Below are 24,390 nucleotides of genomic sequence, written 5' to 3' on the forward strand. Positions count from 1 at the left end.
CCAGGCCTTCAAATTCCAATCCCTTCACTTTTGAGGCTGACTCCAACCTCAAATTATTGGTCTCGATATTGTCACAGTACAAATTCTGACTTGGGGTTCAAAGAACGTATGGTGATCAGGAAGTCAAAACCAACAAAAAAAAAAAATCATACCTTTAATGGAGATGTAAAAACCTAAGCGTATGACTAGAAAAAAAAAAAGAATAAGAAAGAAAGAAACCCACATACACTTTTATGAAGGTTTCATCATAAACTATTCCCAATTTCAGTTCTTCGATGCCTCCAAATGGAATATTCAATTGTTTACTCTTTCCTTGACAACTATCCCGGACTTACAGGAATGAGTACAACAGGACAGTACTACAGCACTGTAACCAAGTTGGGAAGTTGTTCAATGGGCATTTGGGGCTTCAATGTTTAACTCCTCCCCGCTCTGACACCCAAGATAGGACAGGCCTCTTATTTTTTGCTATTCTGTTGGGAGTAGCCAACATTCCAGTCTGGAGGCCAGGGTGAAACCTAAGCGCTCCCTATTTTTTTTTTAAGGAGACCTTTTCTGCGATAACTAGAAAAAGTAGCACCAGCGGGGGGGAAAAAAGTTGAAGGACGCCTTGCTGGGAACTATAAAGTCACAGACAGCCCAGCAAGTTAGGCGCTGGGAGCTCCAAGCCCAGGGAGACTTCTCCCAGGCACCAGCCTAAGTTGCACGCCCGACGCGGGGTCGTGAGGGGATGGGGCTGGCTTCAAGAACGGCCCTCGCCGGCCACTCCTGAACCGAGACCCGTCCCGTGCGTGCCGCTGTTATCGCCTCCTCCCGGCACCCCCGATCCAGCGTCCCCCGGGCTGGACTCCCGGCTGCGCTGGCCCAGGCCGCCGTCCCGGCCTCGCGGCCCGCCAGTCCCTCCTCGCAGCACACGGAACCGGAACCGGGCTCGGACCCGGCCTCGAGCCCCGGAGCGCCGCTCCCGGCTGGGACTAGGACCCGAAGCCCGCCCCGGGAACAGGGCGGGACTCACCTTCGTACTGCAGGTCCACCAGGACCAGTAGGAACGGGAACACCGCGCCCAGCCGGCTGCCCACCGAGCCGGGAGCCACCATGTCCAAGGGCGCCTGAGCCGAAGAGCAGGAAGGTGCGTGGCCCAGCAGCCCGCGCGGCCAACAGCCCGCAGCGAAGCGCCCGCCGTCCGCTCAGTCGGTCAGCGATCGGGCCTCGGCCGCGGCTGGCGCCCGGCGGCGGAAAACAGCGGTGGGCGGGGCCCGCGGACACCACGCCCGGGCGCCGCCGTCATCCAATCGGCTTCCTCCTGGCCACAGGGCGGCCCAGCTCGCCTGGGTCGTGGTTGGCGCTGATTGGCTGTGAAGGCTGACGCCCCGCCCCGCTTCTGATAGGGTAACGTGGAAGCACAAGACGAGGCTGCGTCCGCTGGTCGTGGAGCTGTCAGCGGGTTCCAAACCGCCGCCGAGCGCCGGGGAGGAAGAGGCTGGGGAGGCCGGGCTGCGGCCGCCGAGTCCGCATGCGCGGGCTGGGTTGGCAGGGGCGCCGGGTTCCTGGAGCGAGCCCAGGTTCCCTCGGGTAGCGTTGGGGTGTGAGGCGCCGCCGCCTGGGCTGGCAAGGCCAGAGAGTCTCGGGAAGTCTCCAGGGACGTCCGAGACGTCTGGACGTGACTTCTTGAATGAAATGGCGAAGAAACCTAAATAGCCACTCCGTGGGTGAAAAAGGAAAAAGTTTGTTCCAAACTGTGAAAGCTGTCTCTCGGGAAAACAGAGAGAAGCGCTGCGCGGGCTGGGGTGGTAGTGGGGATTTATCTCCTGCGTTATATGGGACCTTGACTAGGTAATAGAACACCACAGTCATAAGTTAATGGAAGAGCCACAGGTCCCTTTTCCCAGAGACAGGAGAATGACGCCTCTCAGCAAGTAGGATCCTCAGGCCCCCTAGGGGATGCTGGCTTTTGCCTAGGAGGAAAGGAATTTCTTGGGGGACCTGACACTGTTTGAGGTCTCCTAGTGAGTCAGAGATGCAAGAGCCATTCTACCAAGTCTCGAGGGATCTCTTAACATCCGCAGTTCTGTCATAGTCTCTCCAAAGAAACTTTCAGAATCACCTTTTTTTTTTTTTTTTTTTTTTTTTTGGTATAGGTTGGCTTAGTGGTTTCCGGAGCTCTTTCCTGCCCTAAGCCAATTATCTGTTGGTAATTATCTATTGGTGTGTTCTTGAAATGCTCTCACCCTACATAACAGAGCCCTTGCCCATTTCTCGCTCAGTCTTAAGTATTAGTTCTCCACTTCCCCAAGCAATGGCCTTAGCAGTTTGGAATAAACTTTTCTTTTATATCCCCACGGAGTGACTATTTGGGTTTCTTTACTGTGCCTATGTCATTCAAAGAGATAAGAACTTGAACAAGATTGACGTTAAATTAATCAGGGAGGTTTGGCCATAGCTGCTCTGTTTCAACAGGCACCAAACAGCAGCAACGTTTTACACATAGTTAAATAATGTGGGTTTGCTTTTGATACCTTAGTGTTGGGAAAAGGGGCTGGGGATCCCACGGTTCCTCCCCCCATGCTGTGGGTCCTCGGCTGGGAACGCTCTGGGTTCCTCCAGCTGGAAGTTGGGCCGGGCTGCTCATTAACTAAAAGCCTCTCCCTGGCTCCTCACGGTTCCTCATAGCGGCGCAGCCCCAACACACGAGGAAGCCCTTGGGTTTCCAAAACTGGTTTATTCACATGGCGGATCGTGGATGGATCTGGATGCATATCCCCATAAACCCAGGATCGACCTGAGTTAAAAAGGGAGGGGAGAAGGGGGGAGGGGCTGGGGAGGAATGTTTAATCGGCTCCACCTCTGGCCTTCAGGTACCTCATTAGTATGTAAATCTCTCTAGGGCCTGTTCTTGCCCTCCACCTGTGTACATGACTGAAGGGTGAAGGTGGAATGGAGATTAGACCTCGTGTTAGGCCCAACACCTTAGTGTTACTTCATGCTTACAAGGACTTACACATTATGATGACTTTCGAATGAAAAAAATATGTGACTTGCCTGCTCCTAGGTATGGTGGAGGAGAAAGTTTATTGTCGGTAAAAGGGAGAGAGAGCAGAGATAGAGACAGAGACATCTGGGTGAGTGGACATGATCCTGAGCTGTGTGAGAAGAGGGGGAAGGGAACCAGGTGCAGCAGCCAAGAGGGCAAAAGGTAAAAAAAAAAAAAAAAAAAAAAGTGGCTAACCAAAATGGCTGGGTTATACAGGGAAGAGCCTCTGGAGGAAGCCCAGCCCCTAAGCTGGAGAGTTCTAGGCAAAGAGCTGGGATTTGCTTGCCATCCCTGTAACACATAGAAACTGAGGCATGTTCAGGGAATTTTGCTATGTTAAATAGGACCTCAGTCATTTGTCCCAAATTTGAGACCTAACATATTTGTGATTTCCTGAAGATAACACCATAAAGGATGAAAAAAGAAAGGTCTTGTTCTGTTCAAAAAAAAAAAAAAATAGAATGTAAAGGAAATGGTCCATGGTAAGAAATGGGTCCCTTGTGAGCCTTGGGAAGGTGGTGGTAGAAAGCACACTATTTAGATTCAAGGAATCAGGGCTGTTATATGAATTGTCCTCATCTGTAGACGAGGTATGACCCCAGATCCTCAACAGTGTGAGTTTTTATGAAGCAGGTAAAAGTTTCTGTAAACTGTAGTGTCCAACAGATGGTTCTCTTTACCAGGAGCAGAATAAAGAAGCTTCAGGGTTTTGTTGAAATGTGTTTGTTTGAGATACACCAGACACATAGCTCGCAAGGTAAAGTGCAAAGGTAGTCTCCACTGTCCTCAGGTGGAGACCCCACTCAAATGAGGCTCTTCTGGCCAAAGGAACCAACAAAACATTGAAGTATCTTGAAGAAGAAAGAACGAAAAAGTAAAAACAACTGTGTATGATCCCTAGATGTGGCTTGTGATTCTGGCCTTGAAAAGAAGAACTGAAAAGTTTCCTAAGTTTCCTATTGCTTTTTAAACAATATATTTGTGTTGTAGACTGAATAGCAAGGACCTTCAGTGCTGAGAGCCTCTGAACATTCACTGAGCAACCACCTAACAATCCTATTGCATAAGAACTACAATATACAAAATATCCCTCGAGAAAAGGTTTTACAAAAAGTAATGTCTCCTGCTTCTCTGGTGGCTGCGACCTGACATGGAAGAAAGGCTTGATTTGCTCACAGTTGTAGAGGATATCAGTGCATCAAGCAGGGGGAGCTTGGCAGCTGCGGTCATGAAAGCTAATGGAAGCTAATGGATTACTGTCCACGGTCATCTTGTGGAATTAGGAAGCAGAGATGGGACCAGAAGCAAGGCTGGGCTGTTACTTTCAAGGCCCTGAAAACCTACATTAGCCAGCTAGGCCCTATATGCCAGAGGCTCTACAACCTCCCAAAATGGTACTCCAGCAGAGAACCAGGTGCTCAACGTATTAGGCCACATTTCATGTTCAAAACCCAGCAAAGTCACGTGACTTTAGATTGACGTAGGTAAAGTCCCTCTAGGAGCCAGACAGAGGAAATAGGAAGTGAACGGCTTTGGAATGGAGAAAAGTCTTGGTATGTTTTGGAGTTAGTGGGTCACAGTATAATCAACTTAAACCATGGTGATGTAACCTGGCGGCAACAGGTAGAAAGAAAGGTCCACTGACGGGGGCGGCGTCACATCCTGCTAAGCCCGTGGTAAGGTCAAAGTACTGGGCTTGAGACACAATCAATAGATGGAACCTAGTGAATGCAATTCAGTATGCTGAGGACCAGGGGGAGAAAGAACGGGAGGAGGAAGAGGAGGAAGAGGTGGAGAAAGGGGAGGAGGAAAAAGAAGTGGAGGAGGAAGAGGAGGAGGCAGAAGCAGCAGCCAAGAGGAAGTTGCCCCTCACTGCCTCTGTCCAGTGTCGCAAGAGATCACATGTCTAATTAATATTGAAACACAATCACAACTCAGTGTGCCCTCTATTCCTCACCGAAGTAAGCAAGAACTTTGTTCAACCAAACCATCCATCTTGTCAGGGACCTTTTAGGCTGTTAGAAGTAGTCTTAGTAATATATTGAAAACAGGAAGTTACCAAAGGGTTTCAAGCAAAGAACTTACGTTATTGAGCTGTTTGTTGACAAATTTTAGAGGTCAAGCAATGTGATTGGGAGATTACCAAAGCAAGCTAAACTGCAAAACTTACATGAAACAAAACGGTGACAAACAGACGGGGATGGACCACTGAAAGAATCAGGAATACTACCTACAATAGTTTAGGTAACTAGATTTTATCATTTGCTAACATCTGGTTTAGATAAAGGAAGACAAAATGAAAATTGGGAGTTACTTTTAGCCATATTATGTTTGAAATACTTCTCAGACATTGTCTTAGGGTTTACTGCTGTAAACAGACACCAAGGCAATTCTTAGAAGGACAACATTTAATTGGGGCTGGCTTACAGGTTCAGAGGTTCAGTCCATTGTCATCAAGGCAGGAACAAGGTAGCGTCCAGGCAGGCATGGTGCAGGAGGAGCTGAGAGTTCTACATCTTCATCTGAAGGCTGCTAGCAGAATACTGGCTTCCAGGCAGCTATGATGAGGGTCTTAAAGTCCATATCCACGGTGACGCACCTACTCCAACAGGGCCACACCTCCAAATAGTGCCACTCCCTGGCCCAAGCATATACAAACCATTACAGACATCAAAGTAGAAATGTAAAATAGGTGGTTGTTCTGCATTAGAAGTTGGGAGAAGTCAATGGAGAAGGGAATTTTACAACCATGAGTGAGTGAGATCACCTAAAGACAAGGTATAAAGAGAACCAAGTACACTGTGGGGGTTGAGGGAGTAGGGCACTAGCACCCCCCCAGAGCAAATGATGGAGAGACTGCAAGATGGACCTGAAGGAAAACCAAGGAGGGTATAACCCACAGAACAGAAGACTGAAGTATAGATCTGAAAAGAGGAAGCCGGGAGCAGAGGAATGGCAAGGGAGACAGAGGATTGCTGACGTTGACCAAGGAGTCACTGAAGGTTGAGAACAAAAGCCAGCTAAGCCCAGCAGGACACAGAGCAAGAAGTGGGAAGATGAATGCAGCCAACAGACCTCTTCAAAGGATTACACCCAACACTGGCAAACACTGACAATTTCCAACTTTCCAAAATAAAACCATTGTCACTTAAAGAGCACTAAGAGTCTGCTTCAAATGCAAACAGCGATGAGGTTATCTTGAGAGGGTGAGAGTCAAAGGGGAGAAAAATCTGTTTTCTTTTTTCCCCCTGGGTAGATTTTATAGCATGTCTTTCAGTGTCTGTGCTCTGTCTGGTCCAGATTCTCAGTGACAGAGAATAAATCTGCCCCTTTTTCAGAGTTGATCCTTGGGAGTGCAGGGCTCATGATAAGGGAAGTTGATTGCTGGGGGAGGCAAAGTCCTATTCCCCAGTGGTGGTACACAGGTAATCACCACTGCTCAACTAACCTCAGCCCCAGGTGGGTGCCTGTGAAAGTGGTAAGGACAGCAGGGAGGCAGGGAGGGCTCAGCAGGGCTAGGAAAGCATTGAGAGGACAGCTGGGAGAAAGAGACCAAAGCACTGTGGGTGCCTACATGCGTGCATGAGTGTGCCTGTGTGGTTTGGGGAGGGTGTCATTGTATGCCTGTGTAGGTGTGTGTGTGTGTGTGTTGGTGTGTGCCTGTGTGGTTATGGTTGTGTGTGCATGTGCACATGCACATGCTTTTGTGAGTGTGTGTGTATGTCTATATGTGTCTGTGTGTGCCTTTGTGGTTGTGTGAGTGTGCATGTACACTCATGTGTGCATGTGTGTGCCTGAGTAGTTGTGTGTGTGTGTATGTGTGCATATGTCTGTGTGTGAGTGTGTATGTCTATGTGTATGCTTCTGTGTGTATATATCTCTGTGTGCTTGTGTGTGTATGTATGTAGTGCTTGTATATGTGGTGTGTGTGTGTGTGTGTGTGTGTGTGTGTGTGTGGCAGGTAGAAGTCGGAGGACAGCTTTTAGAAGTTGTTTTCTCAAGGTTGAACTTGTCAGGCTTTGCCCAGGACCTTCTGTCCCTGCGAGCCTTCCCCCTCTGGCCCTTCTGCATCCGAGACCCCGGGTGCAGGCATATCTCTGTAGAGTCTAGCTGCACACCAAAGCAAGCACAATAGCAACTCAGCAAAGGGACCTGAAGTGCTCACACAGTGTAGATTTTATCCTCCTTCTGGCTTCTGCAGCAGACAAAGGAAAGTTTGCCAACTTTGCAATAGAGAACTAATAATTCCCCTCTCAAACCCAAAGCCCCGGTGTTGCTATGGCAACCAGAATACAAATCTAGCTTGGTCAGTTAGGATATTGAAGAGTTAGGGACTCAAAGAAGATGTAGGAATTTGCTAATTTATATCCTTAAAAACAATATACCTTGGGGCTAGAAAGGTGGCTCAGAGGTCAACAACACTTGCTTCCAGAGGACCTGAGTTCACTTCTCAGCACACACTGTGCGACTCACAACTGCCTGGAAGTCCGACTCCAGCAGATCCGATACCCCCCACCCACCCACACACACACACCTTCCTGGCCTCTGCAGGTAACTGAACACATGTGGCATGCATACAAACATAGACATATGAATAATTTTTTTTTTTAGTATTTTTAAAATGCCTCCCATGGACAATGCTGCTGTAAGAAAACATGGCTTATTAAATGAAGCCCTCAGTACAGCACATGGGTTACCTCCCTACAAGTTATTGGTGGAGGAGGTCGGAGAATTTTACGGCTGTCTGTCTACTTCATACAAACCTAGATTCAGCCGAGAAGAGGGAACCTCAACAGAAGTATTCCCCAGATCAGATTAGCCCGAGGCCAGATCTGTGAGTATTTTCTTTTCAAGACAGTACCTCACTATGTAGCTCTAGCTATCCTGGACTGAACTTGTAGACCAGACTGGCCTCCACCCCACAGAGATCTGCCTGTGTGGCACTACACCCCTATGTGGAATTTTCTTAATTACTAATTGTTATAGTGGGGCCTAACACAGTGTGGGCAGTGCCATCTCTAGATAGAGAGACTTAGGCTGCGTAAGAAAGGTGGTTGAGCCAGGCATGATGGCACATGCCTTTAACCCCAGCAGCATTCAGGAGGCGGATCTCTGTGAGTTCAAGGCCAGCCTGGTCTACAAAGTGAGTTTTGGGACAGCCAGTGCTGTTACACAGAGAAATTCTGTCTTGAAAAAGCAAAAACACACACAAAACAAGATCGGTGACTGAATAAGGCATGGGGAAGCAAGCCAGTAAGCAACACTCCTCTGTGGTTTCTGCTTCAAGCCCTTGCTTTCAGTTTCTACCTTGGGTTTCCTTGATGATGGATTAAGGCCCGTAAGCCAGAAGAAGCCCTTTCCTCCCCAAGTTGCTGCAGGAACTTAAACAGACATTAAATTAGAACACAGAATAACTGACTAACAACTCTCTTGATTGGATTTAAGGTCTTCTTCCCAGGAGTGATTCCATGCTGCTACTGTAAACACAGTCAAAACCCATGTCTAGGGAAGCCATAGGCCACATCACAGAACCTATCGGTATGAGGTATGACCTTACTAAATAGTCATGCTACAAAACTGACTTAAATATTTATGTTCCTACTTATACATACACTAGTGCTGCTCTCAACCTCAGTCGCCAAGCTTGTTATTTCAGAGGGCAATGTTTAATGCAAAGACTCACAATGGTCCCAAGTGCTGAGAATATGAGACTCTGAGTGTTCTGCACAACACACACAGGCACACACACACACATGCATGTGCACACACACAAGCACATGCACACACACACAGACACACATGCATGTGCAGACACACAAGCACATGCACACACACTAAGTGATTTTTAAAATGGAAGTTTGAGACAATGTCCCCCGTGTCTTAAGCCCCCACAGAGAAGCAGAGATGTCCAGATGTGCACAGCATTGTCTTCCCTGACGTCACTGCCTTAGTAAGTCACACTAGATAACTGCTAATGTCCTTCTAATATGTGAGAGACTTTCCTGCAAACCTGTATGAACAAAGTGGCCAAATGTTTAGCCTTTCTGGGATACAGTGATGGTCCCCATCTTCTGCAAACAGGACTTGGTGTCATTGCCAAACACAAACTTTGGTGCAACGATTAGAAAACAAACAAGATGTGTGCAGGCATCAGAATCCTGATATAGCCAGCAACATCCACAGGAGACTGTTGGAGACAACATCCAGGCTACTGTTTGCTGTCTTCTCTGACAGCCTATGTATAAAGCCTTCCCCATGCATTCTGTTAGACTATAATCTTCGGGGGCAGGGGGAACCTTTGCTTGGTGTCACCTGTCTCATTATGATTTCTCCCGAGAACCTTAAGTCTTGGGCAAAGGAAAGGGCCCAGTCAGTGGAGCGCTTGTCTAGTGTTGACGAAGTCTTAGGCTTGATCAACACTACATAAACTGGATGGTGCACATGCCAATGAGTTTGAGGTCACTCTGGAATACATGAGACTCTTTCAAAACCAAACAACCCTACACCTTTAAGGGACTCTGGCCAGCCCAAGCACGGCAAGGATGACTCTGGCAGGCCTTGCCTTCTCCCCAATCCCTCTGCCTTGCTAAAAACTCTAAGATTAAATTTCTAAAGCTAGCCTTAAAGTCAAAAGCCCCCTTTGGCTTACCAAATTAATATGCCCAATTAAAACTAAACACCTCATCCTAACACCGGATTTCCCTATTACCTTTATAAACCACCATTTGCACGTCTGCCATGTCTGACTCCTCTTGATCCAGAGGCAATCCTTTGTCCCCTCTCCCTTGTTCCCTTCCCCTTCTCCCTCATCTTCTATCTTCTGTCCTTGTTTCTTATTCCCTGCCCTTTGTCCCTCTGGGGACAAATAAATCTCCTTTGAGCTGAGAATTTGGTCCTGGGGGTCCTGAGCTGATACTGATCTCTTACACACCTTAATTCCTTAGTTGGCTAATAACACTGCAATGTTTAGTCTATAGATAATCTTTATATTTGAAGTGGATTTCTTGTTTTTCTTTTTTTGAAGCATGGTTTCACTATGCAGCCCTGACTGTCCTGGACTAACTATGTAGACTAGGTAGGCCTCAAACTCACAGAGATCCTCCTGACTCTACATTCCAAGGACTGGGATAAAATATGTACACCACCATGCCTAGTTAAAGTGGATTTCTTATAGATAACAAATAATGAATATATATATATATATATATATATATATATATATATATATAGAGAGAGAGAGAGAGAGAGAGAGAGAGAGAGAGAGAGATTTCTTTGTGTAGCCTTGGCTGTCCTGGAACTCACTCTGTAGACCAGGCTGGCCTCAAACTCAGAAATCTGCTTGCCTCTGCCTCCCAAGTGCTAGGCTTAAAGGTGTGCGCCACCACTGCCCAGCTATAAATACTTTTAATATAACACTTATATACTGTTAACACTTTGAAATTCTCCTTTAATACATTTATTTAGAGATTTCGCTTAAAAATGATTTATCAGTATGTGTCCTGGTGTTGGGGAAAAGGCTTTCTCTGAGGAGACTCAACACATGTCTACTTGCTGCCGATCAGAACCCCACAGCAGACCAAACTATAAATACCACAAAAATACAACTTGGGGAACCAATGAATTTTATTGGAGTTACTTAAAGGAGCATACATGACTCTGCTGCACCACCAAGGCCCACCCCAGCACGGGTGACAGCTCACAGAAGTGGGGAACCTGGAGCACACTGCACACCTCTCAGGAAACTCATCAAATTGGAGAGTCCTTTCCAGGTGACTGTTCTAAACTTCTGGGGAAAGTCTGCTGATTGCTGCTTCTCCCTAGCAGCTGATCTGGTCTCAGAATCTTCTTTGCAACTCGTCTTGTCTGAGAGTCTTCACAGCTTAACCATGTCTGAGAGAGCCCCTCAGCTTTTATTGCTTACTGTGGTGGGGAGGGGCCTAATGAATCTGGTCAGTTTCAGAAACTTCCTGAAGTTCTTTTGAGTTCTTTACCTTCCTGCTTAAAGAGCTTCCCTGCAACTTGGAATGTTTCATTCTCAGAAGAGACTGTTACACAACATGTAGTGATTTTTTGGTTGCTGAGACTGCAGCTGCTGTAGTTATCACTTTACTGCTGTGAACAGACACCATGACCAAGGCAACTCTTTTTTTAGATTTAGTTATTTATTTTATGTATGTGAGTACACTGCTGCTCTCTTCAGACACACCAGAAGAGGGCATCAGATCCCATTACAGATGGTTGTGAGCCACCATGTGGTTGCTGGGAATTGAACTCAGGACCTCTGGAAGAGCAGTCAGTGCTCTTAACCAATGAGCCATCTCTCCAGTTTCCCAAGGCAACTTTTATAAGGACAACATTTAATTGGGGCTGGCTTACAGGTTCAGAGGTTCAGTTTATTATCAAGGCAGGAACATGGCAGCATCCAGGCAGACATGGTGCAGGAGGAGCTGAGAGTTCTACATCTTCATCTGAAGGCTGCTAGCAGAATACTGGCTTCCAGGCAGCTAGGATGAGGGTCTTAAAGCCCACACCCACAGTGACACACCTACCCCAACAGGGCCACACCTTCTAATAGTGCCACCCCCTGGGCCAAGCATATACAAACCATAACAACAGCAGTAACCAAAATCAACATGGGAAGGAAAGGGCTTAGTTGGCTTACATTGGCTTAGTTATTCAAACACAATCTATCAAGAAGGGAAGCCTGGGTGGTTACTTAGGAAGGAACCTGGAGGCAAAATCTAAGCAGAGACCTCAGAGAAGTGCTGCTTACTGGCTTGCTCCTCAAATTTGATCATTCATATGTGTGTGTATATATCTATACATCTATATCTATATCTGTTTATTTCAGGATTACCTGCCCAAAAGTAGAACCACTCATTGAACTGGGCCCTCCCATATCAAACAGTAACAGAGAAAATATCCCCACAGACACGCCTACCAGCCAATCTGATGGAGGCAATTCTTTAATTGAGGTTCTGTATTCCTAGGTGACCACAGCTAATGTCAAGTTGATTAAAAACTAACCAGTACATTATTTTGTGCTAATATCCTCCACATTTATGATTGCTTCTAATTCTTCAAATTGAATTTAAATAGTTTGTCGTATCTCAATTAACTGAGATACCAGGTATACGATAGAATCATGGACCCTTTCAGGCTGTAGGGGTCCATGATTCACTGAAGAATGACACCCTGGACTCAAACAGTGTGTAAATGCAGAGTGGTTTATTCTGTAGAAATCCAACATGAGTCTCCCATTACCAAGATAGAGAGAAAACCAAGTGAACTCACAGAGCTGATCTGAAGCACATTGGGGGATTCTGGGGTAGGTGACTTGTATGTTAATCTGTTGGGTCCAACTCTATGGACATTTCATTACCAGGGTGTGGAGGCTGGACACTTGCTGGGAAGGTCTGGAAACTGTTGTTGAGGAAGTAGCTGGGAAGTCTGGAAACTGCTGCTGACTCATTGTCCTTGCCTCAGACCAGATGGTGGGGCAGCTTCTGAGGCCTGGATTTGCCTGGAATTGCCCAGTTCTTGGAAACAGAGATTTAGGCCTAGTCTCCTTAACAGCCAGTGTGAAGCCTGTCATGGAATCAGCCTAGCCTCCTCAAGGCAGAATATGGACTTCTGTCCAGTGTGTTAAAAAACCTACTTCCTGCTGTCCTCTGCTCTGTCCTCTCTCTCCTTAGTTTCGTAATCTAGCACTCATCATGAATGAACACCATCCCCTTAGATACGGTGTTTTTATGAGAGGCACTGAGAGCGCACGGGGATCCTTCCTCTCCGGCAGAATCCTAGTTCCAACTTCAAGTTAAAGAGGTGTTCACACTTTTCTTAGCTCTAGAGCACATCCCCGTTAGGAGCTTGAAGCTGTCGTTTATCTGCAGATATCTGCAGTTAAAATGCATCTCTTCTGAGAAGACAAATCACACCAGCCCTTAGGAGGAATCAGCGAGCTGAAAGAGAGGGTTACTATCCTGTAGAAGTGAATCTGGGTTCTTTTTTGAAAAGTCTTCCCGGGGCTAGCACCCAGAGCCAGCAACAGAGCTTAGCGAAGCATCACGTGTCTGCAGCAGCTGCGGGATTGGAGGAGCGCTTTTTAGTGCTGCGGTCTAGGCGCGGGCGGTCCCGCCCAGCTGCCAGAGGAGCTGGGTAGCGGAGAGAAGAGGCCACCAGAAGACCGTAGAGGGGAGGGGGCGGGAGGGGGGTGGGGCAGCCTTAGCCACCCACGGCCTGGAGCCTGGGAGGACGAGGAGCGACGCCGGGCTACCCGCCTCGTCACAACTTGCCCAGACCAGACACGCTTTATCTTGCACCCTGGAAGAAGGAGCCCGCCTGCCTCTCCCTGCTCGCTTGCTCGCTCCTCGGCCTCCACGAGCCCCGCCTCTGCGCCAGCAGCAATCCAGGGATCTGGATTCCCCGTGACTCCCCGTGCCTTGCAGCGCCCGGCTTTCGCCCAGGAGCGCGCAGCTGGGGTGAGCCGAGGTCTAGGATGCTCCAGGCGTCCGCAGGACTTCAGCCACACAGAGCATCTCGCATCTCTGTTGGCGAAGTCGGGCCTTCTTCCCTATTCTATCTGCTGAGATCCGCAAGGCTGCAGATGTGCAGCTCCTCTCAACCATCTTTTGCCTTGTAGGACCCGGTTCCCCGAGCCTTTGTCTTTTCGGGTTCATCAGGCCAGCGGTACAGTGAAGTGTGCCCAGAACAGTAGGCTGCGCAGGGTTGGGAACCCAGTCTGGGGTGGGAGTAGGGGAACAGGAAAGTATGCCCCCCTGCCTTCCTGTTCCGGCCATCTTGTGGCGGTTTCGACCTAGGGGGTAAGGATGGTTGCAGATGCCCTGAGCTCATGGACTGCCAAGACCTTGGGCCTGCACCGGTTCTTACTGGGTATGCGGCGGAAGCACGGGAGCCTCTCACACGTTCAGCTAGTTTGGCCTTTGGTCAGAGCAAAGGTTTACCCCTTTAACAAGGCAAAGGCAAAACAGGAGGATATGGGGCCTGGAACCATTATCTTCTTTCCTGAACACCTAAGTCACTCGGCCGTTTTGGTGTTTGTTTGTTTGTTTTGTTTTTATTTTGTTTCTAACTTAGCACATTCTGAATGCCCTTTCCTTTCCGCACAAGGTGCTGGAAATACAGCGGTGAGCGACACACCTCTCCTGTTCCCGCTGATCCTGCCAGCCCAGTGGATGGAGCCCAGAATCCACAAACCTGCCAGGTCTGTAACCCAGTGCTTCAACAGATGGGAAACTGAGGGCCAGGGTCAGCAGATGCGATCTAGGCTAGGCATCAAGTACATGGGAGAACTAATCTTTCAAACGGTGTATATTCCTAGGGCTTCTATGCTAGGTTGCAGTAAAATGTGTTTTTCTTATTGCCTCAGAATCTTGTGAATGCATGGCTTACATGAAGTGTATGTTTTATCTCCTGGAAACTTTCGTGTGGATTTGTTTATATTACTATGGAAAGTGCTCAAAATAGTTGGTTACAACTTTACTTCCAGATAGTTACTGTGAATTGTATTTTCCTTTCTTCTGTTCATGTATTTGGTTGTTAGGAAAGAAAAAAATTTTCCTGATGGTTGGTCCAAGCAGGGCCTACCTGGTGGATTGAGGAATGCTTGGCTTTTCCTCAGCTCCTTGATCCCGGAGGTAACCACAGGCAGCCTCCAGAAGACCCCTACAATGAGAGGCCTGGGGTCTGCAAGTCGCTGCTAGAATTTTTTAAAGAATGCAGCACCAACACAGATTTGTCAGGTAAACACTGTAACCCAGTAAATCTTGGTAGAAAGCTGAAGGTTGAAGTTACCATCTGTTTTTTAACTTCGCCGTTTTAAGAAATGTTTGAAGGACGTTTTTGATTCCAATAATGAATGACAAGCTATTAATTTCATATACTGGGCGAGTTATCTGGTTTGTGTTTTAACAAGTTGTCAACGCTGAGTCTCCAGCCCACAGAGGGAGAACAATTCCTTTTAAAAGTACGTTGGGAGTAAGGCATTTAGAAAGGCTGATGAATGAACAAGTGTGGCCTTACAAAACACACCCTTAACTTTAAAAATTAAACTACACACACGCATAATCCGTATCCGCAGTCAAGATGCAGAATGCCCCTCCCCAGATTCTCCTCTCCTCCTTATGCCCTCACTTAACTTTATACTTTTGTGGCTCCAAATATGGGAAAAAGATAAAGACAAATGTGTATTTCTAATCTCAGAACCTAACGCTAGCATAGGGATGGGTAGTCAGAAGATCACAGCTAGGACTGAAGATTCTGGAGATGTGACCCCATGCATGTTTTAGGGACTCACTGGTCCTCTTAAAACCAGGGAAGGTTGTGTCAGGGAAGGTGGGCCTCCAAGAGATGCCCACCACAGGTGAATGAGTCCTGTGGCGTCTCCTGCTGGTCCAAGAGGTCTTCTCTGTCTTTCTGGTCCCGCAGGTCCCTGGGCGCATGCTGAACGCGCGTGGGCGGACACGCCCTGTACTCCAGGTCGGGGCAGGGCGCTGCCATAGCAACGTCCTGGACGCCCAGATCTTAGGCCGCCGCCGCCGCAGCGGGGGTCTGGGCCATCTCAGGCTCACGAGGGGAGTGGCGGCGGCGGCCCCGAGGCGACCAGGGCCCGGGAGACGACACTGCTCCGCCCCTCCAACGCAAGCCTAGGCGGCAGACTGGCTTGCAAGCATGGTAAGATGCACGTGGCTGGAGGTGTCTGTCCCGGGATGCAGGGCAGGGATGGTCGGGGTTCGTCTGGACCCTAGGCTCCCCATCCCTCGCCTCCCGCCGCGCTGTCTCTTCCTCCGCAGCCCTTCCAGAAGCACGTCTACTACCCTTTGGCCAACAGCCCCGAGGGGCCCGACGCCGCAGGCGCGGCCCCCATGGCCTTTGTCCCCCCAAGCGCGGCCTCGGGCCCCCTGCCCTTCTTCCAGTTCCGGCCGCGACTGGAGAGCGTGGACTGGAGGCGGCTGAGCGCCATCGACGTGGATAAGGTTGCCGGCGCCGTGGACGTCCTGACACTGCAGGAGAACATCATGAACATCACCTTCTGCAAGCTGGAGGACGAGAAGTGCCCGCACTGCCAGTCAGGGGTAGACCCAGTGTTACTGAAGCTGATCCGCCTGGCGCAGCTCACCATCGAATATTTGATGCACTCGCAGGAGTTCCTCACCTCGCAGCTAAACCTGGTGGAGGAGAGGCTGCGCCTGAGCCTGATCGATTATGAGCAGAGCAAGCAGCTGCTCAGCAAGCAGGCTGGCGAGATCAAGCTGCTTAAGGAAGAGTGCAAACGCAGGAAGAAGATGCTGTCCACGCAGCAGCTGATGATAGAAGCCAAGGCCAGCTATTATCAGGTGGGACAATGTGCCGGTTCCCTTTAGGACTCTACCCTTTCCGTTCCGCACAGAGATTTTATTTTCCCCTCAGAGAAAACAGATTAAGGCCAACAACAGTCACAAATATATTTCATTACCTTCTACACCCACCAAGGAATTAATAACTAAATATCTACTGTTGTGTGCAGGGCTTGTGGAGTTACCCAAATGTTGCCTGTCGAGCCTGTTTCTCTCTACAGTAGATGCTGTGAAAAATCCAGTTGTGTACACATTGCTACTGAAGTTGGCCCCCAAAAGACCTGGAATATGACTCAGTTTGTGAGCCCCTCCCCCCTTAAATTGAAGCATTGATGGACCCCTTACCCAGCCCCTCTTACCTGCACTTGGCACACTGCTGTGTCTCCTCTGTCCCTGCACAGGAAGCGTCTCACAGAGAGTTACAGACTCCTCAAGTTCTCAATGGGTGCAGTTCCCGAGGACGAGAATACTAACATTAGCATTTAAGCACTTTCATATCCAAATCATAATCTCCGTCTGTTATGAATTAGACATTGAGCCCAGGATAAATACTGCAGTTTTGAAATCACTGTGCAGGCTGAGAAATGTTTAGGGTCAGACATGTTTTGAAATTGGGAAGATTAATATTCATCTTACAAGGTACTGGGGCTGGGACTCAGGTCCAAATATTTGTGTTTGTATGCGTCTGCGTGTGTCTGCATGAGCGCGTGCAGGCACCTGAGGAGGAACTGGAGTTATGAGTGCTCTGGGAGCACCTGCGTCTGGATGCTGACTCTAATCTGAGGCCTCTGCAAGAGCAATGAAGGCTCCTCAGCCCATGAGATCCAAATATAAATATAAAATTAATGGATGTTTCAAAAACATCTTACAGTGATGACCTGGAGGTGGTTTTATACAGTATGTTAGGTTTGCCTATGTTGTAACTAAGACCCTTCACTGGAGTTGGCTGAGGAATTTTAGACTCGTAAGGGTGGTATCTATGTTTTGGAGCATTTTGGATTTGGGATTTTAGATGAGGAGGCTCAAATTGTGCGTAGCTGAAGGTAGTGAACAACAGGTTGACGGAATTGGTTTCACACATTTGGGATAAGTGCTCTTTAAATGGCTTCAAGCGTTCTTGGGAACATGGGAGCCAATGCAGGTTTCAAGGTTGTAGAAGTGGGTGTCGGGCCGAGAAGTGGTCAGTTCGTAGTGCGTAAGACAGACCCCAGGACTCTGAAGGAAGTGTACTGCAGCCTGGGGGCAGCTGGGAAATCCTGCAGACAGGAAGGCCCAGGTCTGGCCTTGGGTAGACAGCAGGAGGCACTCTCCCCAAAGGGTACTTGATGTCCTCAGTGTCTGCTTCACAAATGCTGCTTGAAAATTACACACCTATAAATAGTCCTGAGATTGCTTTGGGTTTTCTTTTTCTTTTCTTTTTTCTTTTTCTTTTTCTTTTTCTTTTTTTTCTTTTTTTTTTTTTTTTTTTTGTACAATGAATAGAATCAGTTCATCTTAAACATTTAAAGTAAGTGTATTGTTCTCTAGGTTGGGTCGCAATCTAGTGAAATATTAACACATCTAGCAAAAAGTTACCTTTCGTCCTTTCAGTCACCACAGAAATAATTGTTAGTAAAGCTTTTCCCACATGAAGGGTGAGTGAGGCTGAAAGCTCTCTAACAGATACGAGATACGATCACCGTGTGACTATGTAAAGGTAAGGACTTTATCAAACCAATGGGACCTGTCAACCCTTAGCACAGGTGGTCTCTCTGAATGCCAGTGTCGACCGTGGTGGTGGAGCGGCTGTGGGTTCATGTGGGACAGAAGTGACTACATCACTGTTTCCTACTCAGGGGGACAGGCGCTCTGCCCTCTGTGAAATGCCATGCTTTTGTTAGTTTCACAGTTCAACTGCATAGGTCTGAATGTGATTCCACGTCAGTGTTGCTGAAATGTTTCATTCCTAAGCACAGTGTCCTCCCTGGAAACAGCATTAGCAGCTGCAGCCAGTTAGGATGGGGAGTTCAGTGAGATAGAACAGGTAGCAGGTGTAAGGGCCTGGTGGTGGCTTGGATTCAGTTTTCCCTGTGACTTTCCGATGCTGAGTTACAGCTTCCTGTTGTCTCTTGTGAACCTTCACACCACTTTAAGAGTTACATTCCACCTGGGGATCCATCCCATGTGCAGTCACCAAAGGCAGACACTGATGTGGATGTCAGGAAGTGCATGCTGACTGGAGCCTGATGTATCTGTCTCCTTAGAGGTCTGCCAGAGCCTGACATATACAGAGGGGGATACTCACACTTAACCATTGAACTGATCATGGGGTTCCCAATGGAGGAGTTAGAGAGAAGACTGAAGGAGCTGAAAGGGTTGGTGGCCCTATGAGGAAAGCAACAATACCAACCAACCAGAGCTCCCAGGGTCTAGACCACCAGCTTGGGAGCACATAGGGACGGACCCATGGCTCCAGATGTATATGTAGGGGAGGATGGCCTTGTTGGGCATAGGTGGGAGAGGAGATCCTTGGTCCCATGAAGGCTGGACGCTGAGTGTGGGGGAATTCGAGGGTGGGGAGGTGTGGAAGTGGGGGAGGGGCACATCCTCATGGAAGCAGGAGGAGGGGGGATGGGATAGGGGGTTCCTGGGTGGAGGGGGGGGGAATGGGGTAAGGGGATAACATCTGAAATGTAAATAAAATATACATATATATACACATACACACACACACACACACACACACACACATATATATATATTTAAGTTACTGAGCAGTGGAGGTGAAGAAGGCCAGGACCTTGGTGGGGGAGCATGGGGTGATTCAGGTGTTCAAAGACTACACCTGTGAATGGAGAACACACAGCAAAAGTGTTGAGGTTTTACTTGGTCGCTAACACAGTTTATGGAAGATACTTGATTTTGGTTAGTCGTTTGACGTTAGGATATAGTCACGGGTTTTAGTTGATTAATTAAAACTGATGAGTCAACCTACTGCCAGAACAATAATCCAACCCAGGGCTTGGTCCCACATGTAGGGAGCCCTCTACTGGAACATGGACAAACTACACCACAGGAGAACACTTGACTGTCCCTCTGCCAGTAAGCTCCTGAGCTAGTTAGTGTAGGATCTCAGAAGCCTGTTCCTTCTCCAAGCTGGAGTGCTGACCAGTTTGATCTTGTGCAGGTCTTATGCTGGCAGCCATGGGTCACGGATGCAATGGCCTTGTCATTTCTGGAGACACTGTTTCTAAGGGAACTTCCTTATACCTGGCTCTTACAATCTATTTTCTCTTCCATGACACCTCCCCAGCTGTTGGTTACCCCATGACTTTCATGGCACTGTGGCATTAATTGTCACATCTTTCCAGGGTGTTTGTTAGGGTTTGCAGGATTCACAGCTCCATAAGACTGTTGATGCCTTTTCTCCCTCAGCAGGCTTCACTGAACCTTAAGGCACCATGAAACCAGGCAAACAGTCAAGAAACTTCCAGATTAGTACCGGCTTGATTTATCCATGTCCCATACTCAAAGTGTGGGTCTTACAGTCAATCGTGCTCTAGTAGGTAGCCAAGAGCACTGCTGACATACTGTATTGATCTGAGGGTTTCAGCAGCTCTGTAGGCTATTCCCACACCTGCCACTGGGGTTTCTGTTTGATAACCTAAGTTATACCTGATCAGTATAATTTTATTAATTACTATTATAGTATTATGTATTTTTTATAGTCTTAGTAATCCAGACACAGGAAACAAACAAGTTTTTTTTCTCGTATGTGGATCCTAGCTTTGAGTCTTTAGATCTGTATGTTTACCATAGAGTACCTGTAGCAGCCAAGAGACTAGAAAGAGGAACCATTAGAGGTTCTTCTCCTCTAATGTGAGGAAAGTATGTGAGGGAGGAGGACAGTATGATGTGGGGGTAAACGGGGGGGGGGGGAGCTCAAGTAGAGGGGCCAGGGGAGGATATAGCAGAAACAAAGGGAGACGGCTAACACTAAGGATGTTTGAAAAGGCCACATGGAAACCTACTATGTTATAAGCTTCATTATATGTGTATATTTTTAAAACTTAATTATTTTGATTTTATATATGTCTATGCACCACATGTATACAGTACATGCAGAGGCCAGAAGACGGAAGCCAGATTGGGACTGGAGTGATAGACAGTTGGGCTGCCACATTGGCAACTGGGCATCAATCTCAGGTCCTCTGGAAGAGCAGCCAGTGCTCTTAGCCATTGAGCCACCTTTCCAGCACACACTCACATGCATGCACACACATGTACACACACATGCATACACACACACACACACACACACACACACACACACAGAATTTGTTGTGGATTGCCCTGGTGCTGTTTGTATTTTGATGCTAGTTACCCTTTTCCAGGAGGGGCCGCCTAGGATGAGGAGTGACTTCATGTGAACTGGCTCCGCATTTTAATTTGTAAAATAAAGGCTAGAGCTGGTGATTGGGCAGTGGAAGGGAGGTGGAGCTGGAAGTTTTAGGGAGAAGGAGGAGGGGGGAGAAGAGAGGACAGGAGGAGGTGGTGGAAGGAAAATGGAGCAGAGCACATGGCCTGGAGAAACCACAAATTATAACGGATCTCACAGCTGGGGAATATAGTAGTGTAGTGGCGGATCTGCCCAGTCTAGGTGTGCAGCTTGTGTTCATATTAATTGAGTTGGGTTTTCTTTACACGGGCTTATTTGGGTTGGAGATTTACCGCAACAAATATTTATATTTTTTTAAAATCGGAGACGTGTTGTAATGACCGTACACACACACACACGTGCACATTTAATTTTTTTAAATTGGAGATGTATTCAAATGGCCAAGCACACTCTCTCACACACACATACACACATGCATACATGCACACATACATATGTACCCACATATGCATGTAAACATTCACGCGCACAAACACACACACACACACCTCAATTTCTTTTCTTTGGAGATGTGTTCCAATGGCCAAGCATTCCTCATGGCCTTCCATTACCTGCCAGGAGATTGTGACGTCTTTGGAATTCTAATTCCAGAGGTGTGGAATGAGAGACCCCTTGTTAGGGAACAGCCACACCTTTCTGATGCTGTGTGTAAGGATGTCAACAGAGTCAGATTCTGTAGGAAAATGTGAGTTAAATGAGTCTGTCTGTCCTCAGGCTGCAAAAGGAAACTTGGCTCCAGATGGACTGAGATATATATGTAGCTAACCCCACCCCACCCCCGTCTTCTTTCCCCCTCCCTCGCTCCTGTTCCTTCCCTTCCCCTCTCTCTTTCTCTCAAACTCTTCCAAACCTTCAGTCTAAGACAATTTGTTGAGGGACTACGCACATTTTCAGAGTATAAGAAATTTCTTGACTTAGAAGGATGCTGTCAGGACTTAGAAGATGGGGGTGTGAATCATTTATTGACTGGTGGACATATTCCATCCGTGGCCTCTCTCTCCTGCCTTGTCTGGTAAACTATGCTGTAAACTGAAAAGTGTGGTCATACTTTAGAATCAGATCACATGCTTCTGCTTCCACAGAGAACAGTAATACAGAAGCTCTCTAGGGAAAGTGAGTTCAAGTCCCCTCCCTACTACTGTCTCAACTGCTAGACCTTAACAGTTAACTGTATGTACATTGGTGCCCACTCTGTGGACTGGGAATGGTATCACACCTACATCTTAGCCATTGATAATGAACTTTGCATGGCTATGCTTAACATATAGTTAGTTCTTTTAGCCAAAACCTGAGATTTCGGTACAGAGAGCCCTGTGGCATACAAAACAAGCACCAGAGCTGGCTGACTACAAGGGGACAGAAGTCACATGACTGCTAGCAGGTGACAGAAGTCACATGACTGCCAGCATTTTAGGTTTTCTTCACCTCTCCCAATTTCAGAGGCCCTGGACTCTCCGCAAAGAGATTGAACAGACCATTTGATCCAGGTCACCTTCGGACATCCCAACCCCATTTCTGTATTTCTTCTGTATTCTGTGTTCCTTCCTTGCTCTGAGAAATCACAGGACTTATTTAGTGAAAATGAAACATTTAAGGATGCCCACTTCCTGAAGGCCCTTTTCCCATTGACAACCTGAGTGTGGCATGTTTTATGCAGTCAGAATCTGTAAAGGGCTTATAATAGCAATGTGTAATGTCTTTTTTCCCCAGTATTTTATTATGTAAAATTTACAATATACAGAAAAATCAAAATAACCATATGCTGAATCTCCATCTATAGAAGATTTTAAAAGAAAAACTATTAAGAACAAACAATGGACCCAGTAATAATAACCTAGAAGGAATGTGTAGAACAGTGCAGCTGACACACACCCCACCTCCAAGATGTGGTGCGTGCTGGTGTTTGCTCTATTTCCATCTCTACTTTGGGGAAAGTTTAAGATATAAAAAATAAATAAATAAAAAGTGATATATGGGTGTGGACCACCCCCGGAATGTGAGCAACCCCAGAGCTCATGCTCTTGATTTTAAAAAATAGTTTCCCTCCATCCATTTCCAAAGGAAATATTTCGGCCCCATGTTCTCCTTTATGTTTTTTGTACAGCATGCATGTCTGAAAGGTTTTTATGAATGTATATATTCCTAGGAAAAATTTTTAGCCTTAAAATATTTCTCTTTCTCTCTCATACACATACACACACACACACACACACACACACACACACACACACACCTGTATTAGCTACTAAGTCTGCCATAACAAATACCATCAATTAGATGGCTTAAGTAAACAGAACTTTATTTTCGCACAAATATTTGGAAGCTAGACATCCTATGCCAAGGTATCGGCATGGCTACTTTCTGGTGAGGTTTCTCCTCCTGCCTCGAACAAATTGGTGGTAAGAAGATGGAATTACCAGAAGGGTTGCTTCAACTGCCAAAAGATATATCACACTGACTTGACTTAGTTTGGGAAGGGGTGTTATTAACCTTACATTTGCCCTGTGAGTTAATAGCATGGCCAACACCCTGTATCTTTTAGGAAGAGAGCCTCCATAAGCTATGCTTCAGATCCCCGGTTTTAACTGTGAGAAGGTGGGGAAACACTGCAGACATTTGAATTTGCTGCTTTCTTTCCAGTGCCATTTCTGTGACAAGGCCTTTATGAACCAAGCGTTCCTACAAAGTCACATTCAGCGCCGCCACACTGAAGAGGCTCACCTTGGTAAGCACGAACTCTGTGCTCAGAGTTATTTTCCTTCTGTTCCCTTCCCCTTTCTCGATGAGGTGTAGCCCAGGGCTTTCCTTCAGTTCTTTTGAAAGTCTCATAGGCCGTGAGTAAATGTTGAGCTCTTCGGGTACCTGTTCATAGTGCCCTACCTACCACACAGCTGGGAGTGGACTGGAGAAGTCCAGCTTCGAGTCTTGCATTCTAACAAAGGGCTAAAGAGACACTTAAACGCAGCATGGTGTTTTCTGAGTACCAAATGCAAAGACAGGACAAAGGGAGAATCCTCTCAGGTGGTCTTTGAAGCTCTCTGAGGAGGCCACGTCTAACCAGATTGAAGTCCTATGAAGAAGCCGTAGTCCGATGAGAATGAAAGACCAGAGTACATGGACTTCAGTGCTGAGGGGCAGGAGAAGAGACTGGGATGTGTTTTAAGGAACAACAAGGAAATTGGAGGAGTAGGGGTAAGGCAGAAGTGTGTGGAAGGCTGTAGGCTTGGGCAACCGATCTCAAGAGCCAAGGAAGGCCCTGGCCAGTGGGTATTGCATCAGTACGGTGGCAAGCCAGGGGATGACACTTTTGTAGAGGAGAATGATGATGTAATTAGTATCCTAAAGAGAACATTCTGGCTGTAGATGAGAGAAGAAGGCAGAGATAAAGATGTGGTCTGCAAGGGCAGTAACAGAAGCTGGCAGAATGAGGCAGGGCGTAGCAGTCCAAGTGAGATAAGAGAGACCCCTCGGTGGTTCCAGGGCACGGGGTGGGGGGTGAAAAGAACACATGATGGACACAGAGCCTACAGAGCTATGACCTGGGGTGACAGTGAGAGACTCATGAC

General features: G+C 47.4%; 2 protein-coding genes across 15 annotated transcripts in view; one reads left to right on the forward strand and one right to left on the reverse strand.

The window, feature by feature from the left end:
* The window catches only part of Dnajc3 (DnaJ heat shock protein family (Hsp40) member C3), a 38,295-nt gene extending 37,015 nt beyond the window's left edge, over positions 1-1,280 (reverse strand). Inside the window, exon 1 of the mRNA XM_034497784.1 lies at positions 1,016-1,280. Coding sequence (XP_034353675.1) covers positions 1,016-1,097 — 82 coding nt within the window. The 5' untranslated portion in view covers positions 1,098-1,280. The remainder of the gene's footprint in view (positions 1-1,015) is intronic.
* An 11,861-nt stretch (positions 1,281-13,141) lies between these two features.
* Dzip1 (DAZ interacting zinc finger protein 1) overlaps positions 13,142-24,390 on the forward strand; it is a 54,818-nt gene continuing 43,569 nt past the window's right edge. For 4 of the 14 annotated variants that reach the window (XM_076930582.1, XM_034497570.2, XM_076930583.1 and 1 more), the window contains exons 1-6: positions 13,249-13,512; positions 14,162-14,255; positions 14,595-14,793; positions 15,479-15,724; positions 15,844-16,386; positions 23,465-23,549. In XM_076930582.1, the coding sequence (XP_076786697.1) occupies positions 15,722-15,724; positions 15,844-16,386; positions 23,465-23,549 (631 nt within the window). In that variant the 5' untranslated portion in view covers positions 13,249-13,512; positions 14,162-14,255; positions 14,595-14,793; positions 15,479-15,721. The other 10 variants (XM_034497578.2, XM_034497574.2, XM_076930577.1 and 7 more) reach the window with 8 other exon arrangements.

This window comes from Arvicanthis niloticus, chromosome 3 (assembly GCF_011762505.2).
Source record: "Arvicanthis niloticus isolate mArvNil1 chromosome 3, mArvNil1.pat.X, whole genome shotgun sequence".
Classification (NCBI taxonomy): domain Eukaryota; kingdom Metazoa; phylum Chordata; class Mammalia; order Rodentia; family Muridae; genus Arvicanthis; species Arvicanthis niloticus.